Raw genomic sequence first — 25,761 nt, forward strand, 5'->3', positions numbered from 1 at the left:
GAAGAACAAGTGGATGAGGCCCTCTGCAGACACAAAGGAGCATTCTTTTCATGATCATAAGCATTGTCCTCATGGGGGATTTTCAACCACTCTGTTAACCAACAGGACAACATAGCAGGATCACCTTCTCCAAGTTCAGAAATGATGCATCCAAACAAAGGGGATGCCAGGAGTCCTGCATGGAAGAACAAAAATTGCTCCTGACCAAAATGAAGCACAAAACAGAAATCTATAGAGGGTGGAAGTAAGGACACCGCAGAGAGAGTTAGAGTTGAATCTGGCTAAGGACATAAACAACAAGTAACTCAATGACAAAAGGAAGACTAGGGAAACTGTCAGCCCTCTGCTGAAGGAAACAGAAGACCTGCTTACCCAGGACAGCAAAAAAGCTGTGGTATGCAATGCCTTATTCAATGCCTTCAATATTTACACGCGAGAATGATCTTCAGATCCCCTGGACCCAGAGACCAGGGTGAAAAGCTCAAGTAAGATGTATTTCTGGTGATAGACAATCATGTGAGGGAATGCTTGAGCAAACTGGACAAATCCCTGAGCCCTGATGGGATGCATGTGAGGGGGCTGGCAGATACAATCACAAGAGCACTCTCAATAATCTTAATAATCTTATGGCAACTAGGAGAGATGCCCAAAGACTGGCAGAATGGTTTGAGTTGGTGGTCACCTAAGATATCACCTTGTTCCAAACCCCCTGCTTTGGCAGGGTTGCTGCACACTAGATCAGGTTGTGCAGGGCCCCATCTAACCGGGCCTTGATCACCTCCAGGGTTGGGGGCACCCACAGCTTCTCTGTTCTGTTGCCTCAGAGTAAATAGAGATGATCCAGGAAATGACAGGCCAGTCAGCCTCACTAGGATTCATAGGAAGTGATGGAAGAGAGAATTCCTGAAACTGTTTCCAGGCACATGAAGAAGACAATCATCAGAAGTACTCACCATGGATTCACCAAAAGGAAATAACACTTCATTGACCTGAAAAACTTCTATAAAGAAATGAGCTGCCCAGTGGATGATGAGGGAGGTCAAGATATTGTCTGCCCGGACTTACAATGACAAAGTTTTTTACACTGCCCCCCATGAGATTCTTATAGAGAAGCTGTTGAAGTGTGGGCTGGATGAACAGCGACACAGAGACACAGAGAAAGCTGGGACTACTCAACATGGAGGAGGTTCACGGGCATCACATTGATGTCCATAAATACACAAAGGGGTGGTGCAAAGAACACAGAATCAGACTCCCTTCAATGCTGTCTTGTGCCAGGACAAGAGGCAGTGGGCACAAACTGGAAAATGAGGTTTCTTCTGAACAACAGGAAGTGCTTCCGTACTATGTGGACAATGAAGTACTGGCACAGGTTGTCCAGAGAGGTTGTGGAGTCTCCACTCTTGGAAATCTTTGAAAGCCGTTTGGATATGGTACTGAGTACAGTGCTCTGGTTGCCCCTGCTTGAGCTGGGCTATTATAGCCGATGACTTCTAGAGATACTTCAACACTAATTATTCAGTGAAATTACCATGTTAATTTACATCATAAAACCAAAGAAGATCTTTGTAGAAACACGATAGCAAAAATATATGCGTTCCCTAAAATTTCATGTTCCGCAAGCAAATGTACTGTTATTGGTATAAGAATTATCTACTTCATTAACAGTTTTCATGATCCACGCTAAACAAAAAATCAGGATGTTTAAAGTGAATATCTACAGCCATAAGTCTGATTTTACTCAAAATGAATATCTGCACTATCATCTAGATGTTACAGAGTGTCTTTTTTAATGTGTAAAAAGTCATGGAATAGTAGAAGTGGACTTCGAGTACTGCATTTGGTTTTGGCCCCTCACTACAGGAAAGACACTGAGGCACTGGAATGTGTTCATAGAGTGGCAGTGAAGCTGGTGAGAGGTCTGGAGCGCTTACAAGTCTTACAAGGTGCAGCTGAGGGAGCTGAAATTGTTTAATCTGGAGAAGAAGAGGCTCAGGGGTGGGAGTCAGCCTCAAGTTGTACCAGGGGCAGTTGAGTTTGGACATTAGGAAATGCTTCTTCTCCAAGAAAGTGGTCAGGCACTGGAACGGGCTCCCCAGAAAGGTGGTGGAGTCACTGTGCCTGGAGGTGTTCAAGAAATGTTCAAATATACTGAGGGATGTGGTTTACTGGGAAGTATCGGTCATAGGTAGAAAGTTGGACTGGATGATCTTGGAGGTCTTTTCCAACCTTGGTAATTCTATGATTCCATGACTCTTCCCAAGTTGTGTATCAATGATTTTCTGACCTAAATTTTATTATCTATAGCAACAAAAGAAAATCCTTGTATGTTGCATATACATCAACTGTCAGAAAGCATTCCTGTAAATAACTGGAGCTGAAGTAAATACGTCCTGTATTTACATATCATAGTCAAAAGCAACTTACCAATAATCTTCCTAGTAAGCTAAGCAGCAACTCTGCAGCTGGCCATTCTGGTTTATTGACAGTGGAAAGAAGATCTTGAATGAAGTTCTCAAACAGAGGCCTGTAATCTTCTTCTCCTTGTTTACTACCACATCTTTTTAAAAGAAAATGCATTATGTAACCAAATTTTAGAATCATCTTAGCTTTTCTCCTGATGTAAACATGAGTAATCCTATCATTAACTGGAAAAAGGAGTTCAATATGATTCTAAAAGGTAAAAAAACACTGGAATATTAGCAGAATTATGGAATAATTTTAGAAGTCAAGGATAAGTAAGAAGAAGCTGCCCAGAGAAGTTTCAATCCTCCTCCTCTGGAGGTTTTCAAAACCTGCCTGGATGCTTTCCTGTCAACCTACTCTAGAGAAAATCCCTTAGAGGGGTGATTGGACTGGATGATCTCCAATGATGTCCTTCAAAACTTACAATTCTCAGATTCTGTAAGTAAAAAAGATTTTAGTTTTTCTACATCTGCTTTCATCACTTGTATTTTTTCACTTTTGTGCTTCAGATGAGTAACAGACTGCTGATAGAGATCCTACATAAAATATCTGACAGATTCTTAAACATACTAAGAATTTCTGTGCTATAAGTTTGTTTAGAGAAGAAAATTTTTAAGGATTTATAAAGTACATTGTAAGTAACTTCACTAGTAGGAATTGAGCGTTGCTAAGTAATTAGGTTTATCTCAAGGTGCAAGATTTCATTCAGAGCTGGTTTCATCAATATACTAAAGAATGTAACAGTACTTACTTCTTAAGAAAAATAGAAAGGAAATTTTGTGCTGTTCTCATGGCTGTTTCATATGAGTTAGTAATAAGCACATCTTGATCCACCTAAAAATAAGAAGACTTATTAATCTAGCACTTTAGCATAGACAGAAATATTAACATTATTCTCAGGTCAGATCTTTCATCTATCAAATTATTACTGCAGACAAAATTACACTCCCTAGTTACTGGACCACCATCACAGAATATAATATCCATAAATACACAATTATTCCTGCACCAAATAAAATTATGGAGTTTTTTGAAAATAACTTCCTTACTTTTTTGTTCAATTCCTCATCCGAATTAGAATCTTTTTCTGCTGATGGTAAGTGCACAACACATTGAATGAGTTGTAGAACTAGTGCTGTTACCATCTGAATATACATAGGCTCTCCATCTGTGTCACTGCTATTCAACCTGTTAATATGACAAACAAAGCATTAACACTAAAATAAAACAAAACTATTATTTTTTGTTCATAAACAATTTTAAGATTTCTAAAATTTTTCACCACCATTCAAAATCTGTATACTATAAATTAAACTAGTCACTTGCTTCTCTCTTAAGAAGTGAAAGATTGAGTCTAGCACTATTCTCAAGTAGGAGAGATGAGCTGAAACAGCACAAATGACTATCAGAATATCTGTGAAGCTCAGTAACTAAAAATCTGCAGAATTTGAAATGTGTGAAATCAAACACCTACCATTCTACTTTTTAATAGGCCTACTGTGTATAATAAACAAGAATATCAATTTCCAATAAAGTATTAAAAAAAAAACACATCAGACTGTTGCTCTAATTCGCTACTTCTGTATTATTTAATATAAATAGAATGTGCAGGAGAAAATAGTGACTATGGGCTGGATTGACTTCTACAAGAGTTACAATCATGGTACTTACTCTCAGGTAGCATAACAAACTATAGAATTAAAAATTCAATGGTGTCTTTATGTTTGTATGGCCAACGTGAATACAATCCACCTCACATTTCTCCCCTTCTAAGTGATTTAACCTGACAAATGTTATACTGTTCATCTACCCATACATCAACACTTTTAAGCAATATGAAATGGTCATACTCTGATATCATTCTTTCCAAATTATCAAAATAATAACTGAGCCCAAAGCGAACTGCAGTTATTCTTTGTTATTTACAAGTACATATGGAGGAAAGATTTTTTCATATGAAATTTTCATAAGCTGACTTTATGACTTTAAGAACAGATAGGAAATGCCCTTTAATGGATCCTGCTAAAGTTCAACAGATAGCATAGTCACTTGAGATGATGACTTCCTCCTGGCAAGGACCCCAGTTGAACAAGCTATCAACCAATTGTGGTCCCATTCTTACTGAGCATTTAATAGATGTCTTTGATGACTATAACAAAAACAACATAAATACTAGGCGTAAGCACTGACTCACATTTGAGTGACTCAAATGAACTTCAAAGTTTCACTGCATTTGATTTTCCTGACCCTGCTAATCTACCCTGGATGAGCCAACCTATTTCATGGACAACTACAGAGGAAAGATGTATGCAAGCAAGATAGATAGATAGGTAATACGTTATTTTTCTAATTATTCTAATTATTGGTCTGATAGGCAAGCAAGAAAGATGGATGGCAATCCAAACAGCAAATATTTTAGAATGGTTTAAAGTATCCATCAATTTAAACTGAAATTCTGTTCAGATTGAACGTGAACATATTATTTAGAAGATACACAGAAGAAGTGAGCTGAGCAATTCCTAAATGAAAACTCATTCAAAGCTGTATCAGTTTGAAATCCTGCTCTGAGTATGACCTTGAAAAAGTTCACCCAACATTCTCCTGTTAAGTTCTAGCAATTAAGAAATTAAATATCTCCATATAAATAGAATCAAATATTTTTGAATCAAAATCCCCCTTGAATGCACACCAATATTGCACTTCTTTACATTCTTAGTGAGAAGACTAATAAATATTTCAATTATTTCAGTATCCAAGCATAAATACAGTGGCACAAGAAACAATGACTATTACATGACAGATTAGTCAGAAAACTCTGCTCTCTATGTAGAGATTTTGAAATATCAATATCTAAGAAACTGTAGCTTGTTAAGTTGCAGATTTTTAAAGACATGTTTATTCTGAAGTGTAAAATCATACATACACAAAACTGTAAATGTTTCCTGTCAGAAATTACCTGAAGTTTCTCAAACTCCTCTTGCTAGTTGGTAGTCTTGCAAGGGAAGTGAAAATTTCTTCTAGTATTAGTTGTCTATGTTTTTCATATCTGGAGAAGACCTATTTAACAGTTACACCACTGTTAGAATATTACTGTTACATAAAATATGTAGTAATGTCCATTTGAAATGAATCTGAATGCATACCATGTTTTTAAGGCATTTATTTATCTTTTCAAACCAAGCATGTCTTTGTAAAATATTACATCTTTTTCAAATAAAGATTTTTAAAATCATCTAAAAACATGAATGTCTAATAACTGCTCTTCTAAGTACCATATGCTTTAAAGATTTTTGCTAACAGTAGAAAGGCACTGTGTAGGAAAGTAAGACAGTGTAATAAAAGTTTTCAGATCCCAGCATACAAGTGAAGTTGAACACATACACAATTTTAGAACATATTTGACAAACCAGTTTTACTTTGTATCTCAGTTTTTAGTATTTGCCCAATATTAGATATTATTTCTATTTATGGTCAAGATTACTGAGTTTGCTCTCCTTTTGTTCATTCGGAATTTAAAAATTCTGGTGAATGTGATCCTTACAAAGATAAGATACTCCTACTTTAACATCCATATATACATAACATACATACTGCATTTTTTCTGAAACAGTATTTGATTTGTTCTAAGAATTTTTCATGTGTCCATCTCTTCCAAGGAATATGAACTTAAAAAAAGTATCCTGCTCTCTAGCTTATCTCACTTCACAAATTCAAATCTTAACAAAAGAAATGAGACATACCATATTGCTAAGATTTCTTAGCAAGAGAGGACAAGAAAGACATCGGGGTTTGTGTTCACACTTTTAACCATTTAACAACTTAAGAAAGTTCTTTGCTCAAGTAGGAAACTTATTCTATAGGAAGAAGTAGCTACTCTACAAATAGCAGCAGCCCAGGTGAATTTAATACTGTTCCTAAATTGTAATACCAAACTCTAAAACTGTGAAAAAGTAAAATCAGTTTGAAGCTCTACTTCTATACCAGCAAAAATACAGATGATGTAAACATCCTAATAACTGCTAGATGTACAGGGACATGTAAGAACAAATAAAAATTACTTACTGCAGTCACTAATTTGATGGCACATAGCTGTAGTTCACTGACATTTTCTACAAAGAAAGGCGTTATCCCCATAGATGATACCTATCAATGTAAATAAATTATTATAAGTGTATTTGGCTGGGAAACTGATCTACATACAACTTTACAAGCAACTTATTAATTCAGCAGATAAGGGATTCAATAGCAAATATTGCTTTATAGTTGCAAAAAGAACACAATCACATTAAGCTTTTCGTATCTTTTTTTTTTCAATAAAAGCCAATTAAAATGAGAACATTAAATGTTCTTTTTCTGCAGAACAGAGCAGGAAGGTAACACACTACACAAAAGATTATTCAGTTTAATATAATCAATTAATTAAAATATTATTTCATATTTCATGTCATTTACATAGCTATACTTCACACTCTCTCTAAGCAAAGAGAAAACTAAAAAACAACAAAACCCCCACAACAGACTCTTCTGATAAAGCTTACCTGAAGAATGGTTGTATCAGTAAGAAGTTGTATCTCTAGCAACTCTGACAAACTGCTGACAATATCACAAACTTTGTTATATAACATCACTATAACTCTTTGCTTGTGGGTGGAACACTTGGCACGTTTTGCTTTTGAACTTAAAAGACCACCTAAAAAAATCAGAAATATTTTCATTAATTTTCCAGTGTTTCAATTGTGTCAAATATTAGAAAGATGACTGTTTTCTCAAGAAAACAAAGTTGCCCAAACAGCGTGGTGAATGAAATTATTTGCAGAAGAAAGAATATTTAGCAGCAGCAGTTGGAATTTCAAATGACATTTGATTTTCATAATAGTTCTGAATTATGGTGCAAGGTTTTTAAAACAGTTCTTGATGTTGGATCTCTATATCTGAGAATATGAATATAACAACAAACTGCTTTAATTTTTATGATTTAATTTTCATTAAATTAAATCATTCTATCAAGATTATGACTACAAAATGACTTATTCATCCACACAGAAACAATTTGCAAAAGACAAACTTTGGACTAATTTCTCAATACTTTTGTCTAAGAAGTAATACTAACACTATAGCTATTGCAATAAACTTGAATAAATACAATTAAGTTATTTGGGGAACACAAAAAATTGTTATTTTACATTTCATCATCATTAAAATAACACCATGTATTAATCCAGATGATGTATGCCATATGAAAGAACTACCAATAGAGCAGTTACATATAAAAGTCTTCAGGGAACTGTATTACTGTAATCATCATACAGTAGATAGGGAAAGAAAAAAAAAAAAAAAAAAAAGCAAGAATAATGTGAAAAGGCTTCTAAAAATCTTTTATCATACTAACCACCAAGAGGATCCACTCTATACACAGGGTCATACTGAGGATAGAGAGTGTTCTGCAAATGAAATTTCGTGTACTGAATAACTCTTTCTATTACGTCCTCAATATAGACAGCTTTAGGCATATTTGGTGATGTCATAATATTGATAGCAGTAAGACAAGCATCTGCAGATTTTGTTACTCTCTCCATTATAAGATCTCTCCATAACCTCTCCTCATCTTCAGTGTCATTGTTCTGCAGTATACAAGAAAAACAGTTCAGAGAGAAGAAAAAGTTGAATTGCTATACAGTACTTGGTAAGGATAAAATTGCCATTTTAATATACTTTCATACAAGCACGTTCCTCTGTGATACAAAAAAAAAACTGTTTTACAATCAACTACAATTTGTTTTACTAACAGCATGTTTTCAATCATACTTCTTCCTAAGTTAGAATTCTACAATAACCCACCATATTGTTCTGGTAAAATACAAAGAAGTTTTGTATTTTAGGGAAGCTCTATGAAGGAATACCGCATACTGTCTGCTTAAGACTGATGTGCCTTAAGCAAAAACGACTCAGTTTTGCTTCATGGTTACACACACAGCTTCCTGCTCTGACAAATCTGTTTTCTATCACTAGAGGGAACTGTCACACAGCAAGACTGTTCTGATTCACAGAAACTGGTGAGAATGAGACTTTCCTGAGAGATATGCTCAACTGTTATCATGATCTTTTATCATTGGGTTCAGCTTCATCTCATCAAACATACCCATTTAGTTTTAGCACTGGGCACACAATTCCTGTATGTTGGTTTTTGTACAAACTATAATACCAAACGATCAACAGGGTATTTACAAACTACAAGCATTACTGAAATAATGTTTATCACATTATCAATTGGAAAATCAGAGAGAATTTCTAATATACTATGTCTGCTACATACACAGCCATACAAACTACAGCTCTCTAACAGCAGTTCAACATTGGCTTTCCTTATTTTTACAAGGAAAAACTGTTGGCGAAACAACAGTTTCTAATCGTATCAGCTTTCTCCCTTTGAGGTAAGAAAATCTAGAAGTATTGCATTATGTATGTGTTACAAGTATTTAAAGAAAAGAGCTACAAATGAGGAGATCCCTTTAAATTTCTCACATGGAATAGTTTTAAGCCACGTGTTGCTTGAAGGAAGTTTTTTTTATTAAAAAAGATGGTCCCTTCCAGCTCTAGATGTTCTATGGTTCTATGATTTAAAATATGTGCTTAGTTTTTAATGCTTAAGGGGAAATACATTCTAAATATTGCTGTACTTTCCTCCACTGTTAAGGAAGGCTTATGAACCACTAACAAAGACATTTCCACGATATATAATTACCATATATATAATTACCAGAAGCATTTCAGATAGAAACTTTAGTACTTTAAATTAAGTAAAAAGACAACTCAATTGCTCTCAACACATCTGTTTTTTAATAGAACTACAGTAAAAATACTAGTATTGAAAGAATATCATCAAATGAACTTTATTTTAAATCATAAAATTTGACAATCTGTTTATCACGAATATCTAAAATAAAAAATTCCATTCAAGCATTCAAACACACACATAAACAAATCCCAGGCATTTGAAGTTATCAAATTAACAGAACCCAAGTAAAGAAAATCTGGTGCTGAAGAGTGGTGTGAAATGATGCAGTTTGAAACTCACGTGGTTAAGTAACGTAGAAAGCTTTGATCCATCTTGAATATTCTTCTCCAAAATATTCAGGACCTTTACTATTTTGTCTGTTGAGAGCTGTAACAAGAAAGCAAATATATCAAGGAGCCGTGGTATGAGCCACATATTCTAGCTAACCATATACAGATTTATTAGAAGATCCAGACCTTGCAGAAATAAATTTCCTTGGTATTTGAGTGCTAATACATAGGAAATGTATTCTTACTAATTTTAATAACATTGAAAAATTAGCATGCTGAAAAACATAACACAAATTCTCTTACTGATATCTTACAGCATTAAATAAACTGTAGAATATACAGATAAAAATACAGCAACTCCAGAAAAATCTCTTTTACTCATCCAGATAATACTGGTGATCCTTTCCAGAAGTAACAGAATTCTGATTTTACACATACATGCATGCACATGTGTATTAAAATAAAAAAGTAGGAGAGGTTAAGCGTGAGAAGTATGAAGTAGACAAAATGCTCAGGGTGAAAACATTCTACAGATGAAGATATGGAGGAATGAAGAAAAGGCAAAGAAGTATATCTGAGTCTTGGTTTAAGGAAGATCTTTCAGTGACTTGCACTTGTCACTTAACAGACACCTCATAAACACAGAGGGTGATCAAGAGCATGCAGACTAAGAGCATAACATAAGACTGCCCAAAACCAAGAGTTTTACATTAGGAAAGCAAGAAAATTATTTCTAAAAGTGCTACACCAACACAACATCACAGAACATTCTTTGAAGGCAGGAAGAGTATAGTAAACAACCCAGCACAGGCAATCTACAGAAACTGAATCTTGTCACCAGAGACATTAAATATTTTGAGAGGCTTTTCTGGAGACATAGGAAGAACTAGGTAATTCAATATGATGGACATCTGCATATTCACAATGTACTGACAGCTTATATTAGAAAGAGTGGATGTCCTATTTCACTGGGTTTGCTCAAAACTAGATGCAAGGAGCAGACAATAGATCAGTGTGCTTTTGTGAAAGTAAATTAATTTACATTTTCTGCTCAGGCATATGTGTTACATATTAGTACACTGCTTAGTTGTCACAGACACAAAAATACCTCAGCATCAGAGAAACTAGCAGTTGACATGCGGTAACTATTTAAGTACTTCAGTTAAGTTCAGTGTAAGCATTACTGTTCGCAGTAAGTCACATGCTCTAATGAAGGGATTGAAACGTCATCACAGTGAACACATTTTTTGCAGGTGTGATGAAATTGAATGATCAGGAAGAGGTAAAGACTATGAAGATGTACCTTGTCCATGATACCCATTGCCTTGATTTTTGCAGATTCACTACCCAACTCATTAAGCTGATGTTTTCCCAGAAGCAATTCCTGTGGAATCTCATCATCATCACCTTGGGGAAAAAAAAAAAAAAAGAAAAAAAAAGTAAACAGTCATATTTTTCATAACACTTCAAAGAATGCAGTACTGACAGCCAGTGAGAAAAAGCAAAAGCAAGAAAATCTGTTAAAGAACTGCGTCACAAATAGCTAGGATCTAATAGTTCCAACTAATGATGACAACGTTAGGTTTTTATAAAACAACAACTTGCTCAATGTGTCTGATTACATGCTCTGGAATTTCATTTAACAGCCTAACATGAGACATCTATTTTTCTCATACAGCAACACATTTATTGCAGTATTACCCTCATTTGGCAAAACAAATGACAAATGATCATAGTTATAATTCTAAAGTTCAAATCTCAGTCAGAACAACAGTTGGAAAAATGCATACTATACCTAAGGATGCACAGAAAAAATGGCATGTATTGACATTTGTCAACATTTCTGAAGACCAATCAGTGGATGTGAGCATAATGGGGCAGTGGGTGGTGTGTTTCAGCAGTGATGCCTGCAATATGAAATATAAGCCACGTTCTGTACAGCCATGAAGTTATTTATGAAAGTGGCATGCAGGTTTTTGTCCACGGTTTGCAAAATTGCATTGCTAACGGTGGTGACTATGCAGATGAATAGTGTTTTTCTTTTGTAGTGTTTGAGAATTTGCTCTACCAAATAGTGCTCTTGAGCTCTTTTTATCTGTTACAGTTTCTAAGGAAATAAAGAGGAGGCATTACTTATGGAACAACCTACTTGCATAGAAAGAATGACAGTTTTAAATCCAGGGGTATAGACAAGACTGCTTTAAAAACCATAGTGATTTGTTTACTGCATCTCTCTCCTCATTCTAATCCTGCGATAGTAAAAAGTGTGTTAAGCGCTCAGCCACTTGACAAGAACAATAAAGCAGCAGATACATTCCAGTAGACTATTATTTGTTTCATTGTGATTTATAAATCTTTTGGATTCTGCAAGGAAAGGAAGAAGTTCTGCCTCCACTGGCAAGTGAAATTGAAAAGGTAAAGATACCCACTCAATGTGGAAGCCATATGAACACTATTTATTCTAGCATGTATCAGAGGAAATTAAATTAGAAAGAAGAAAGCCTGAAAATACTAGAAATGCAATTTGTTTGTCATTTCTTGTGTCTAACTCGGGGGAAGCACTTTGAAAATTTCTGACATATTACCCAAGGTTGTAAAATCCATGTCTTCCAGATTTTCCAAAATGTTTTCTATTGAAGCAATAAATCTTTTGAAGGTTGAAGAATCCATCATTTCTGGTGGGAAACAAACAAACAAATAAATGAATATTTTATATACAATGCAGAAAATAAAAACTGAAGAATATAAATCTGAAAATTACCTTCAGGTGTTAGTTTAGGTTCATAAGCTCTCCTCTTCTTTTGTTTTTCTTTTTTCTTCATTTTTCTTGCCACTAATAAGAGAGCAAAGAATGAAGCTAACAGTTTGTCAAAATGAAATAAAAGAATAGTTACATTTCTTACGTTTGCATTAAACACTACATGTAAAAATGTTTATTTCACAATTTTCAACTTGTCCTTTAAAAATGCACTTGTATTATGAAAGAAAATGAATTTTTATAACGATGAGTTACCCTCACTGAGACTAGGAGGAGGAGAATAATCATCCATATCAGAGTCATCAGGACTGCGATTACGGTAACGGCCACTACCAGAAGTCCTTCTTCCTTCATGATAATGACCACTTCTCCTGTGGTCACCAGAACTTCTTCTGTCATGTTCTTCATACTCCCAAGCTTCGTCTCTATCCTTTTTATGTCTTTTTCGAGAAGCTAGAAATGAAATGCATTTTCATTCTAAGTATAAAACATCCAATTTTAATATCTCAAAATTATAGGTTTACAAACAAAACGTAACCATATAACTGCTTCATAAAACAAGTGAACGCTCCAAACCATTATATAAAATTCAGTTACGGCACCAACCTAACAATTCATTTTGAATTACATGAAAAACAAGCATGAAATCAAAGATACCAGCAAATACTTAAAAGCATGAATGTGAAGGAGACTTGCCCTTTTAAACAAAGGAGAATGAAACAAAACAACTTTAATTTTCTCCTTTCTTAAAAAAAAACCAAACTAGATATTCTTCACTTACATAATTGTGGCTATTATAAAGTGCAACTGATTGTTCATTTTGCCCATCTAATAGAGGAAATTCAAATTACAGTCGATTTTGCCAAGAAATCAAAAAACTTGTCTTGATATATATTGCACATAATTCATTGGAAAGGAGAAACATTTCTGGACTAAACAGTCAGTATTTACCACTTGTGGCTTTTATAACCACTCTCCAGTCAATACCAAAAAGAACAGCAGAACTAAATGTTGAAATCAGGATGAGTATTTTTATCAGAAACAAAGATTTGGTGAAAATACAATTCTCAGAGAAAGGGAATGGAGATTTCTCTGTTATTTTTGAAGGCAGTCTTGTATATCTTTGAGAAGAAAAGGTGCTAAGATGTAATAGAAAGAGGATATTTCATAGTTTCCTCCATGAAACTTTCCATTACCTAATGTAAGACGGTGACTGGGCTAACAAAAAGGTATAGAAGCTTTGAAGATCAAAATGGTTTCAAAACATTGCACTCTGAACTACCAAAGTTTACTGTTCTCATGAAGCAGTATTGAACAGCCTTTACATTTGTACATGTTTCTGCCAAACTCTCCTGACATTTAAAAATGTATGACTGTATACTGAATTGCTTTAGAGAAGAATGTCTCCAAGGATTTATACAGAACTGGAACAGAACTGACAAATTACTTCTACAATTCCAGGTTCTTGATAAGCATAGGAAAGAAAACATTATTCATATCAAAATATAGCCAATAAGCAGACCAGTCACAGGCATTATGAATAAAGAACTACTGAATATGAGGTGATACCACACTGCACCCTAGACAGTTTCCATTTCTGAAAACACAGTACGAAATTTCTGTCAACAGGTGGTTTGCTACTTTAATAACTTTGATCAGGCTTTGAGCTGTACTACTTCTGGATCAGAACTGCTTCTGGAGGCAGTAGAGTCATGTTCTTGATGTCTGAGATACAGTTCCTGTTCTAAATGGCTGAGAGTTAACTGCAACTGAACCTGTGCTATCTGAACAGAATGCACTGGATAGAGAAATAAACGTCTTATGGAAATGGATTTTCTACATTCGGTTCTCTCCTTTTTCCTCATGAGACAGTATTTTGCATAAATGTTGCACAGCATAACTAAAAAAAATCTGGGGAATGGCTTCCCATAAGGTAAGTACAGAAACAAATTTAAAGGGTAGCTGCTTTTCATCTTGAGTTACAAATTCAAATGGAGTAATTACTCTTTCTTTTATAAAGTAAAAAACAAAATTTTCAGGCAAATTGTTGCCTGTATAGCAAACTTGTTTTCATTTAGACTAGCCAACTTAAAAAGAAACCTTTCTGAGAAAGCAAAGTATTAGCCTTGTTTTGCCATAGGAACAGAATTATGTACTACTTACATTCAAAAGCTTCTTCACTGTCATTGTCTTCATCAGAACTGATTTCAGCATATTTCGGTTTCTCATTAACTGTGCTACGTTTGCGTTTGTTCATTTTCACACGTTCACAAAGAGGCATGGTGGATTCAATTTCTGCCAGGAGCTCAGGAGGCAACTCCTTTAACACTGACTGATCTATGCTACCTATTAATGAAAGTAAGGAGAGTCAATTTGAACCCAAAGATAAAAAAAAAAGAAAAAAAAGAAAAAAAAGAAAAAGAAAAAAAATAATAAAAAAAAGTGCCCAACACTACAATTATTTTTCAGAAACCACTTACAGAATATCCACTAGCAATACCACAGTTAGAAGTTAGATATATCTGGAGGTATTTGACAGGCCTTTCTAGAACTTTATACATTGTTCACACTGCAAATGAAAATTAACATAATAAATAGCATAAATATTTCCACTGTGTTAAACATGAAAATAAAAACAAATTCAAACTGGTGAATTACATTTGTAAAATGATATTTCTGCTGTTTCCAGAAAACAGTCTATTTTTTGTTCATCCTCTGAATTTAACAAGTTCTTTTGAAAGTGTAGGTAAATGAATGATTCATTGTGCTTTACCATAATTTGGATTAGACAGATTAGTTCATCTGCATGTACTACCAGCTGAATGGAGGCCAGCCAGATCTAATCTGGAGATTATACAATTCTGTTTACAGCTATTCAGCATTTAGCAAGAGGCAGCTTCCACCCAACTCTAGAAGAGAAATTTGCATGTAGGTATTTTGACATAATTTCCACAGGTACAGACTATTCAATAAAGAGTCTTAGATCCTGATTCCCTGAAACATGCACTCAATTTTATGTACTGTGGGTAAATACACTGAAATCAGTGGAAGCATTCATAGAGCATAAAAACTATAGAACATTTGGTCAAATGAATGCCTCGCAAAAAACAGCCAAAAGTGAAGGAACAAAAGCTGAATACAGATTCATACAGATGTTTAAAAGCTATATCCACGTACATCAGCAGGATTATTTTCTACAAATATATATTTAAGCCTTTCTGAGCCTACTGGGAAAAGTATATTTAAAACAGAATAATTATTAGAATACTTGGAGAAGAAAGAAATCAGTAATATACTGTATATTCTCTGGCACTTGTTCTCAGGCAAAGAAACATACACACGTTTCAAAATTCATGATGTAATATTAAGTTTGTGATTACTGTTTTGCGAAACTATTAGAACTGATTTTGTTCTTCATTTTGCTTACATTGTACACAGCAAGTGTCTGGGTAAGATGAAAAGTGATGCATTTTAAGTAAGAAAACACTTAAGATTAAAAAAAAACAAAACAACCAACCATGCCAAAACAATAAATAAAACCCACATGCTACTCTTATCTACCTGCTAGGCATATCTACTTTTGCTCTTCATTTTGAGAATACTATGCTAGGAACAATCTTTAAAAATAAGTCAGTTGTCATCGTGTTTATTACATATCAATGAAAGAACAAAAATGCAAGTATTCAAATATTTATTTAATATTCAGATGCTGCAGATGCTTTAGGAAACAGGATAAACTTCTTTTATTTGTTTATAAGAGAATATATTAATAGTTCTTTATATAAGAAGGGAATAACAGAAAAGAAAACAAATAGAATTTTTGTAGAAGTCTCTATAAACCGTCTTTAAACCTTTTATCTGTTCCACACTGTTCTTTGAATACTACGTGCATTTTTCTTAGCTCTTGAGGATTGTAAATAACCAAATCTAAAAAGTTTTACTCATGCCATTGGGCACGGCTGCATACGCATCAACAATTCTGATCTAAAAAGGAACGCAAACACTTCTTTGAAAAAATTTAGGGATTTGCTGTACTGTACGACTCCAGCCAAGAGCTAAGGAGAAAGTAGCTGTACTAAAGTTGATCCGAAAATAAAGAATGATCCAGGAAACTAAGCTTTCTGAAATACTGTCCTCTCCAAAGGAAAAACTTTTTTTTGTTTCCCCAATAACTGTCATCAATTAATCAATATACATATTGTGTTTGAAATGGACTACAGTCATCAGTGTTCTTCAGACATCACTTAAACACACTCTCAAAGTTGCCACAGCCATTACAACAAAACGAAACAAAACAACAGGAAAACCACCAGAAAGTACCACCGTAACCAGACCTTTTCTCTACTCACACTGGTGAAACTGAGGGCAAATAATAGAACAGCTGTAAAACAATTCATCCTAAAGAGCTGCAAGCATAAATAGACATTTCTTCTTCAGTGCTTGTCCAAATCTATACTGTTCATGACTTGCATACTAGTTGATTGCTGAAGGAAGAATGTATTGCTGTTCTTGTTTGATCACTGAGATCCAGAAGTTTCTTACAGAAGATATTCAAGAACCTTCAGAAGTTACTGAATATCTACTGACTGTAAAAATATTTGTCTCTCATCAGCAATTCTTGACAAAATACAATGCAGATAAAAACAAACCAGAGTCTTAGCTAACAATGAATTAATCCAGAATCTACTCCCCACATTTTGGAAACTTTTCTTCGAAGTGTGGTTTTGCCACATATAGTTGAAAGGTTTACAAATACTTGAGTTAGTACAATAGGAACAATCAACAACAGCTTTCTTTAAATACATGTAGGTTGCTCTGAAAGTAATGCCTTCAAGTTTTTCTTCATGGAAATTACAACAGATATGAAGAACACAATAACTGTACTTGAATGAGCAAAATCACAGCTACAGTACTATTTTTCACATAGACACCACCATAAGCTATGCATTTTCACCAATGACAAACAACAGCCTGCATACTGTGCTCATAAATCTATACCAGTACAGGTGAGCCACTGTTGCTGTTGCCATTGTTGAGACACACCAGTCACTGCGCTCACCATTCACTGCCTGGTCTTCATAAATGTTCCACTGGGTGTCATTTTTTCTGCAGGGAGCAATTCAGTGACATACATTTGCTTCCTACATACTCCCATGTCTGACATCACTTTGTAAGGCTGTCCCTCTGCTGCCACCTGTCACACAGCAACAACATGTAACAGGATACTGGTGGGAAAGTTCAATCCCTAGTGCCGTATCACCAACCCAGATGTCATGAGCTAATATTATAAAATAGGCAGTATTACTTTTAGAGCAGTCCTCAGAGTTGCTTCATGCTAAACAGCACAGAGCTAAATCAGGGAAGTGTCATGTTAGGGGTTAGGAAAAAGCTCTTCACCAGAGGGTGATCATACATGGAACAGGCTCCCAAGGGCAGTGGGCACAGCCCTGAACTGTTGGAGTTCAAGGAGTGTTTGGACAATGCTCTCAGACATAGGGTTCAAATTTTGGGTGTTGTGTGGAGCTAGGGGTTGAATTCAGTGACCCTTCTGAGAGAAAGGACTAATTGAACGACTGTGTGATGCCTAGCTGCCTCCTGAGTTAAACCACAAAGATTTTCATTTGGTAGATTTCATATCTTGAATGATACAGATTGTTTCTATTTTTCTTAATTTCACAAGAAAGTAAGGCTTGTGATTCAAGCTGTCTCTGCTCATCATCTTGTCCCTGCAGTTGTTCTCTGCAGTGCCTTTTGAAAATATGGACTACTTTAAACCAAATTTGACAAATAAACTGTGTATTAAGTAGGCTTAGAACATGTCTATACATTATCACATTGTGATTCTTGGATGTGGTTTTGCCTTAGATATTGTAACAGTGTTTGGATACTGGGTAGATTTCTAAGCCTAGCTGGTGAGATTCTGTCTGCTTGACCATATATAAATTTTGTCAAACTACTTAGTTGCTTTACAATGATCTAAAACTGCAAAAAGAGATAAAAGTTTTTGCTATGGAGTTTCACAGCAAGCCATATTCTGCCAGAAACAATTTAGGCAAACCTATTTTCTTGATACTATTTAAAATGACAATAACGATATCAAAATATGCAAACCTGCTTGAATGGTAACTAATGTCACCAATCACACTCTGAAGACCTCAGAAACTTCCGCTATCAACTGTAATGCATTATTACTTTCTTATTTGGCCAAAATATAAGGAGGACATAAAACTTAGTATGTGTTGAAAGGTGGGCTACAATTATGTTGAAGAGTCTGGAGAGCAAGATGGATGAGGAGCAGCTGAGAACTTCCAATTTGCTGGGCCCAGAGCAGAGGAGCTGAGGGGGGCCTGATGGCAGCTGCAGCTCCTCACAGGGAGCGGAGGGAGGGCAGCGCTGAGCTCTGCTCTGTGTAACAGCAACAGGGCCGAGGGAACGGCATGGAGCTGCGCCAGGGGAGGGCTGGGGGTGAGGGAAAAGCTTTGCACCAGAGGGTGGAGGGCATGGAACAGCCTGCCCAGAGCAGCGGGCATGGCACTGAGCTGCTGCAGCTCAAGAAGTGTATGGACAACACTCAGACACAGGGTTTAAATTTTGGGTGAGTTTCTGTTTGAGTTCAATGCTCCTTCAGTCCCTTCCAACTTGGACTATTCCGTGATTCTACGACTCTGTATTCATGATGTCTAAATAGTTTTTGAGTACGAATACTGTGGCAAGTGAACAAGTACTTGAGAAAAGCTGCCCCAAGGTTCATTTTGAAAGTGAGGTTTACAATTATGAAGTGTTGAGCATAAGCTGGCTTCCCATATATATTGTATTTCCAAGTCTGATGTGCTAATATGTTGTAAGAAGGAAAAATTAATGAAATTAATCAAATTTTGTATTTTCAATCTTAGAATGTACCCTGTATTTTAAAAAGTAATCTTTCCAAACATTAACACTTGAAGTGAAAAACCACAGAAAGGTGGAAGACGGAAAAGGACTGCTTGTTTATGGTGGAGATATTTATCTTAAGTTTGCATTTCTCAGTGTTCAGAAGTTTAAATTTAGTCACTCTCCACATTCGGAAACTTGTACTGAGTACTTGTCATATACTTTCTTTTTGACATTACAAATGAAAACACTGTCCTGGTTTCTAAGGCAGTGTTCATAGCACAACAATGTTTTGGATGCTCCCGAGTTATGTGCAGTTGGCCACTCAGACGAGAAGAGCTGCAGCCTTTACTGAAAAGCAGCAGTGATGGAGTGAAGGCCAGGGGCCCTGAACTGAGCAAGGGGGTAGTTCCACATTATGTGACATCATGCAAAAGCCCATAAAGCTTTGGGGAGCTGGCTGGTGGCAGGCTACTGCTCAGCCATTGGCTGGCTGCCAGCAGGTGGAGAGATGTTGCTAATGGAACATCCAAATTAGAAAGAAGTAAGTAGATCCCTACTGTAAAAAGATGTTCGGAAAATAAATGTATTTTTAAAATACTTAAGTACTACTATGGTTCAGCAGTCAGGTACTACAGTGCAGAGAGTTAAATAACTGTATGTATGTGACAAAAAGCTTAATTGTTAAAACTGTGAAATTCCAAATATCAGTGCACAAATTAAAAATATGCTTTGAACTGTTCTTTTCTTCAAAGAACATTAAGAACATTTTCTTTAAAGAACACTTAAAAAAGTGTTCCATGGCATGCTAAATCTTGGGGATCCTAGTCCTGTGCCCATGTGAACCTCTACAGAAATAGATATAGAGGGAGAGAAAAGTACGTCCTTTATCATTCCATACAATCTGCTTGAACACATCTTTCAAATTTTCTTTTCTTCATCTGCCCTAGTATTGGCACAAGGTGAAAGTTCCAGCAGTATGGCTTATAAAAAGAGAGACTGAGTCTCCAGAACTCAGCTCTGGCTTTGAGAAAAGGAACCCCTAAAAGTCGGGCAGAGAAGAATCTGGACACAGCCAATGAGTAATTCTACAACGCTGTGGAAGTCATCACTGCCCACAGAAAAGCAGCAGATATTCAAGAAGGATTTTATAAAAACAGGATACTCTCAGAAGCAAGAAGCATTTTTTGGTGGAAAGGAAGACTTCCAAGGAGCCTTATGAAAGATCTAGGCAAAGAGCAGAAAATACAAACAACCTAATCTGTGAAAACTGCTGAAAATCAACAGGACTTCCACTGAGTCGGTGACAGCAATTGAACTGCAGGGGTAGTTATTATAAGATATTTATTCCTTACTGCTAGGAGTTCTCATTCTTACAAACTGATAAAAGGAGACTGGTGAGGTCTAGTTTTGAAATACATTTTACAAGTACAGCATTAAGAAGAATAACATGGAGCTACACAAAACAGCTGAAATAAAAGCACTGTTGCAAGATGAACCTCAAATTTGTGAATGAGTTCTCAGGAAAACACTTTATCAAAGAAGAATTCACTATTAATGTGTTCAAAAATTAGCATTAAAATAAAAAAGCCGACATAAGCCCAACAAATTGAGCCCACAATAAAAAGCTGGAAAAGTGCCATATCAGTATCAACATTACCAACTGTCCCTTTTTTCTTGTCACTCCTACCTAGAAGGTGAGCACCTAAATGACTTTTGAGCTTGACAAATCAAACTGTTTCCAGTAGTGCTAGAACTCAAACATAAAATGTTGTGTCACACAAAAGCAACAGAATTTGACATTGCTATAAACTACCAGAGTAAAATAAGAGTCACTGTAGGCTCAAAGAAAAACCACACAGGTGTAGAAGGTAAATCTAGCTGCACTGTTGTAACTCTAAAACATGAAGACGACCGAAGTGCAGTGCAGCGAAACCTTTAGTTCCTTATGTATGACTATGCGTGAAGCACACCTTTGAAGAAAGGGAAAATCTGCACTGAAATTTCAGATGCGCTGGTGGAGAATTTAGAAGACTTATATTGAGCAACCAAGTTTGTGTTTACACAAGTCTTGAATAGATAATGAAGTCCCGTAATAGCAATCTACACACTGAAGGAGTGGGAACGGGCATTAGAATTTTTTAAAACAAACTTTTAGAGATTATATTTGAAGATCCAAATGGCATTTCTGCACAAGTCTTAAAAATGCTCCCATTTGTCCTAAACTAAAACTTGCATTACATACACCATGCTTGTTTTGGAAAGACAGTCTTTCACACACAGTGAACCACAGACGCTGCCTTACACCGGCAGTTAGTTTCTCTTACTGAACATATTCCATTGTGCTTTAATAAAGTAAATCTTGCTCTGAATACAGTAACTAAGAAACTGTTCACACAGCTGATCAGTATGGCTCAAGGAAGTAGCATAGAAGGTATTTGCTGAAGCCGGGTAAAGAAAGCATGGCACACATGACTTCACAATCTCAATATTGAAGGGAATAGTTCCAAAGTGCTCCCACAACACATTTCAGAAAACACAGAATAGAAGGCATTCACAAATGTTAAAACCAGAGTGTTCATTCTGACCTGCTGAAAGGAGGCTACGGTAAGACCCCTCACAAGCATACAAACAAACAAACAACTCTTCATTTGAAAACAGCTCCATAACTTTCCTCCGAGAACAGACTACATCTTCCCAAAAAAATAAAACTAAAAAAAAGCTGAAAGATCAGAAGAGAGAAAAACATTGTTTCTTTCCTGCAAATGCCAAAACTGACCATCAGGATGATTCAAGAAGATTCAAGTGTAACAGTCCTGTGCTACAGCTACTCCTTCCCTTCATTCAGTAACTTACAGATTTACAGACTTGTCAGCAAAATCCAACAAAAATGTCTGTCTTTTCACACAACAACAAAGGCTTATACACAGGCACAACAACGGCACAATTTTGAAATTCAAAATTTATTAAAATTTGTATAGATTGCAAAGATGTGACAAAACATTTAGCCCATTTGAGGCAGAATTATTCCTTGAGACAGAATGACCACCTAAATGGTGTTTTCAACTAGGTGAACTCACTCCATTTCAAACCAAACAGCAGTGATCCATTAAGGCTGGAATAAGATATTTTCTTGCGGGAGGGATGGAAGACAATGGAAAAAAATAAAGGACAAGAAATATGAGCACGTAAAAATAGAGAATTCAAAACGTTCTCAGCTACATGAAATAAGAGGGATGGAAGAAGAAATGGATCAGTGATGCTAAGGGCAACATTAGAAAAGATGTGCTACACAATCTACTAGGAAGTGTAGGATGAATCAAACAAAGGATGCTTATGAAAATCACGTTTCAGTGGCATTAAAATGCTTATAACTGAAAACGGCCCCGAGTAACACAGCGAACACTATTTCCCTAAATTAGAGTGACGACACTGGAAATCACGCAAATACTTTTTCTGTTAGTTTAAAAATATCAACCAGTTGTTTACTGGTTCCTTTCCTCTTGCCACTTAGACAGACAGAAACGTCTACGCTCCTCTGAAGACAGAACCTTAAGACAGTTTATTGTCAAAAGGCCTAAAGTGTGCAGGCTCCCCAGAAGTGATGCATCTGTGGTGCAAATGCTGATGGCATTTTGTAACCCTGTTCTTGCTCGTGTTGCGTTAATACATCTCCAGAAAAAGACACATTTCAGTCTAGTAATTAAAGACACAGAAGAATCTTGGGGCTTGTCTAAGTAGTAGCTTCCAGCACTCCAGCTATGCTGGTTTATACAGACACACTTAAACCACTTTAGGTCACGCATATACCAGTTATGTTTATCTACATACATACCCAGATGAAGTACAGTCTGAAATCACCTAAGACTTCCTACATTAGGTACTTGCAACAGAATACATCTTTTCACTTACACTTGGGCAAAACATCCAGCAACAAGTCGTTAGATGAGTTTCACTTTGATTTCTAATATCACTGTATAAGCAAGCAAGCATATGAACAATCAAGCTTTTAGGTTTACTTTCCTACCCAGGAGCAGCAAATCTAAAAGAAAGTGAGAGGACAAAATACAGTGCAATTAACAAAAATAATCTTACCTTTATTAGATTTGGACGACTTGTTCTTGTTAGGTTTAAAACAAGAGCCCCTTGATTTGTCTTCTCTATCCTTAATAAATTTCTGTACGTCATCCAAAGAAAGCTTCTGAAGGACAACTACAGGCTTAGCTCCTTTATTCAGGTCTTCAACTAGCCCAGTCTTCTCTACTTTGTCCTTCTGTTCACCTTTAAATTCAGTTTTCCTTGACTCCTGAGTGACATTGCCATCTTTGTCACGCTTGATTTTTGGAATGACAAAATGTTTCAGTGCACCAGATCTTGCCCCCAACAAATAACTGGGAAACTCTGCTTTATTGTCAGGATGTGCTTTATTACTCTCAACTTTACTCTTACTACTGTCTGTCCTTCGTTCATCCTTGCTGTTGGGTGACCTAAAACCAGGTTTATCAGCTCTTGATTTGCTAGAATCTCCTTTGCCATAGAGCAAGAATCAGAGCATCTACCATAATGGCAAAGACAAGGGTAGGAAATAACTCAATCAGCCTCCAGACAAAGTAACGCACTGAAAAATTCTCCTTTTTCACAGGTAAACTACCAACAGAAATAAAAGCTGCATCATGTAACTGCTGAATTTTCCCAACATTTATTTATGAAAAGTTGAAACAAAAAATGAAGGCCTCAGAGACTACATGATTCCAACACATATTTCACCATACCTTTTGGGAAAGGATGGATATATATTGCCAAAAAACACCTGCAAATAGAAATGACCCGTTCTGGTGCAAAGCATGCTAAATAACTGCAAGTTTTCTAGACTATTGGAATTAACTCATTATACACATTTGGTTTTAGTTTTTGATGAAACTGTACCTAGCGTATTTTCAAAATGCAACCTTGCTCACTACAAGAAAAAAAAGACTAACGGCTGAATGAAAAAAAGTATATATTGAAATAGATCTTCTACAAATCCAGCGTATTTATAAATGCCATAAGGGAAAGCCTTCTGGTCCAGTTAAGCTGAAAAGAGGTAGTCATTAATAGACACCAGGGGAGCTGGAACTAGATGATCTTTAATATCCTTTCCAATCCAAGCAATTACGTGATTCTATGACAACAGAAAGAGAGAAAGGCTGTACATTTCTTACAAAAGAGACAGGTTTTTTTTTCCTGTAAGTACAGATACATTTAGAGTTTACAGTAAGTCTTCAGTCCAAAAGAATCATAAGAAGTCCCTTTCTGTAAAGCATAAAATGTCCTTTGTTTCTCTGAAATGCCGTATAATTTTCAAGTAAACCTTCAATGAAAATTATAATTTGCTCAGCGCAACTGGCAGTGTATGCAACTTGGAAGATGTTTTGTGGGCTACTATTTCTCCATTTACACCTGCAAATGCAGCTTCTATTGGAAATTCCAGACAGTGATCTGAAAATTTAGGCCTGTGGAATCAAAAACTTTTAGAATTGTACCCTTTACAAAAGTACAATCTGTACTGAAGTAAGGAAGCTGCATCACAATTGATAACTTTCAAAAGTAAATATCCTTTGACTGCAGTGCTTCATTGCCACACTGATTTCAGTGTGCTCATTTATGATAAAAAAATTAGTTCTGTAAATAAGCTTGAGTGAAATTTGTTTTCTTCCAGTATTAATATCCACAAGCTGTTTTTTCAAAAGGTTGGACAATCTATTCCTTACATAAGCCCTATACATGAGGGATTTAAACAAAAGAGCTCAAGAATCACACCCCCTTTTTCTCTACTGTTTTCATATATACCAGAGAATACAGTTGAGAAGCCCTGCCAAGCTGCTCAGAAAACTGAGGTTTGAGTTTGCTCAAACAGCCAACACAATGTGGATGCAGTTTGTTATCCGAGAATATTTCCTTTCTTGTCACTCCTACCTAGAAGGTGAGCACCTAAATGACTTTTGAGCTTGACAAATCAAACTGTTTCCAGTAGTGCTAGAACTCAAACATAAAATGTTGTGTCACACAAAAGCAACAGAATTTGACATTGCTATAAACTACCAGAGTAAAATAAGAGTCACTGTAGGCTCAAAGAAAAACCACACAGGTGTAGAAGGTAAATCTAGCTGCACTGTTGTAACTCTAAAACATGAAGACGACCGAAGTGCAGTGCAGCGAAACCTTTAGTTCCTTATGTATGACTATGCGTGAAGCACACCTTTGAAGAAAGGGAAAATCTGCACTGAAATTTCAGATGCGCTGGTGGAGAATTTAGAAGACTTATATTGAGCAACCAAGTTTGTGTTTACACAAGTCTTGAATAGATAATGAAGTCCCGTAATAGCAATCTACACACTGAAGGAGTGGGAACGGGCATTAGAATTTTTTAAAACAAACTTTTAGAGATTATATTTGAAGATCCAAATGGCATTTCTGCACAAGTCTTAAAAATGCTCCCATTTGTCCTAAACTAAAACTTGCATTACATACACCATGCTTGTTTTGGAAAGACAGTCTTTCACACACAGTGAACCACAGACGCTGCCTTACACCGGCAGTTAGTTTCTCTTACTGAACATATT

The 25,761-nt window shown here is 35.9% G+C and overlaps 1 protein-coding gene across 1 annotated transcript in view; it reads right to left on the reverse strand.

Annotated features, from left to right (window-relative positions):
• Positions 1–25,761, reverse strand: part of NIPBL (NIPBL cohesin loading factor) — a gene marked incomplete at its 5' end in the record, with an annotated part of 109,675 nt that overhangs the window by 27,346 nt on the left and 56,568 nt on the right. Inside the window, 14 exons of the mRNA XM_079548636.1 lie at positions 2,428–2,560; positions 3,218–3,300; positions 3,516–3,654; positions 5,423–5,523; positions 6,529–6,609; positions 7,005–7,156; positions 7,856–8,087; positions 9,542–9,628; positions 10,835–10,938; positions 12,117–12,206; positions 12,293–12,364; positions 12,545–12,742; positions 14,453–14,635; positions 23,255–23,646. Of these exons, the coding sequence (XP_079404762.1) occupies positions 2,428–2,560; positions 3,218–3,300; positions 3,516–3,654; positions 5,423–5,523; positions 6,529–6,609; positions 7,005–7,156; positions 7,856–8,087; positions 9,542–9,628; positions 10,835–10,938; positions 12,117–12,206; positions 12,293–12,364; positions 12,545–12,742; positions 14,453–14,635; positions 23,255–23,646 (2,047 nt within the window). The remainder of the gene's footprint in view (positions 1–2,427; positions 2,561–3,217; positions 3,301–3,515; positions 3,655–5,422; positions 5,524–6,528; positions 6,610–7,004; positions 7,157–7,855; positions 8,088–9,541; positions 9,629–10,834; positions 10,939–12,116; positions 12,207–12,292; positions 12,365–12,544; positions 12,743–14,452; positions 14,636–23,254; positions 23,647–25,761) is intronic.

This window comes from Tetrao urogallus, assembly GCF_951394365.1.
Source record: "Tetrao urogallus genome assembly, chromosome: Z".
Taxonomy (NCBI): Eukaryota; Metazoa; Chordata; class Aves; order Galliformes; family Phasianidae; genus Tetrao; species Tetrao urogallus.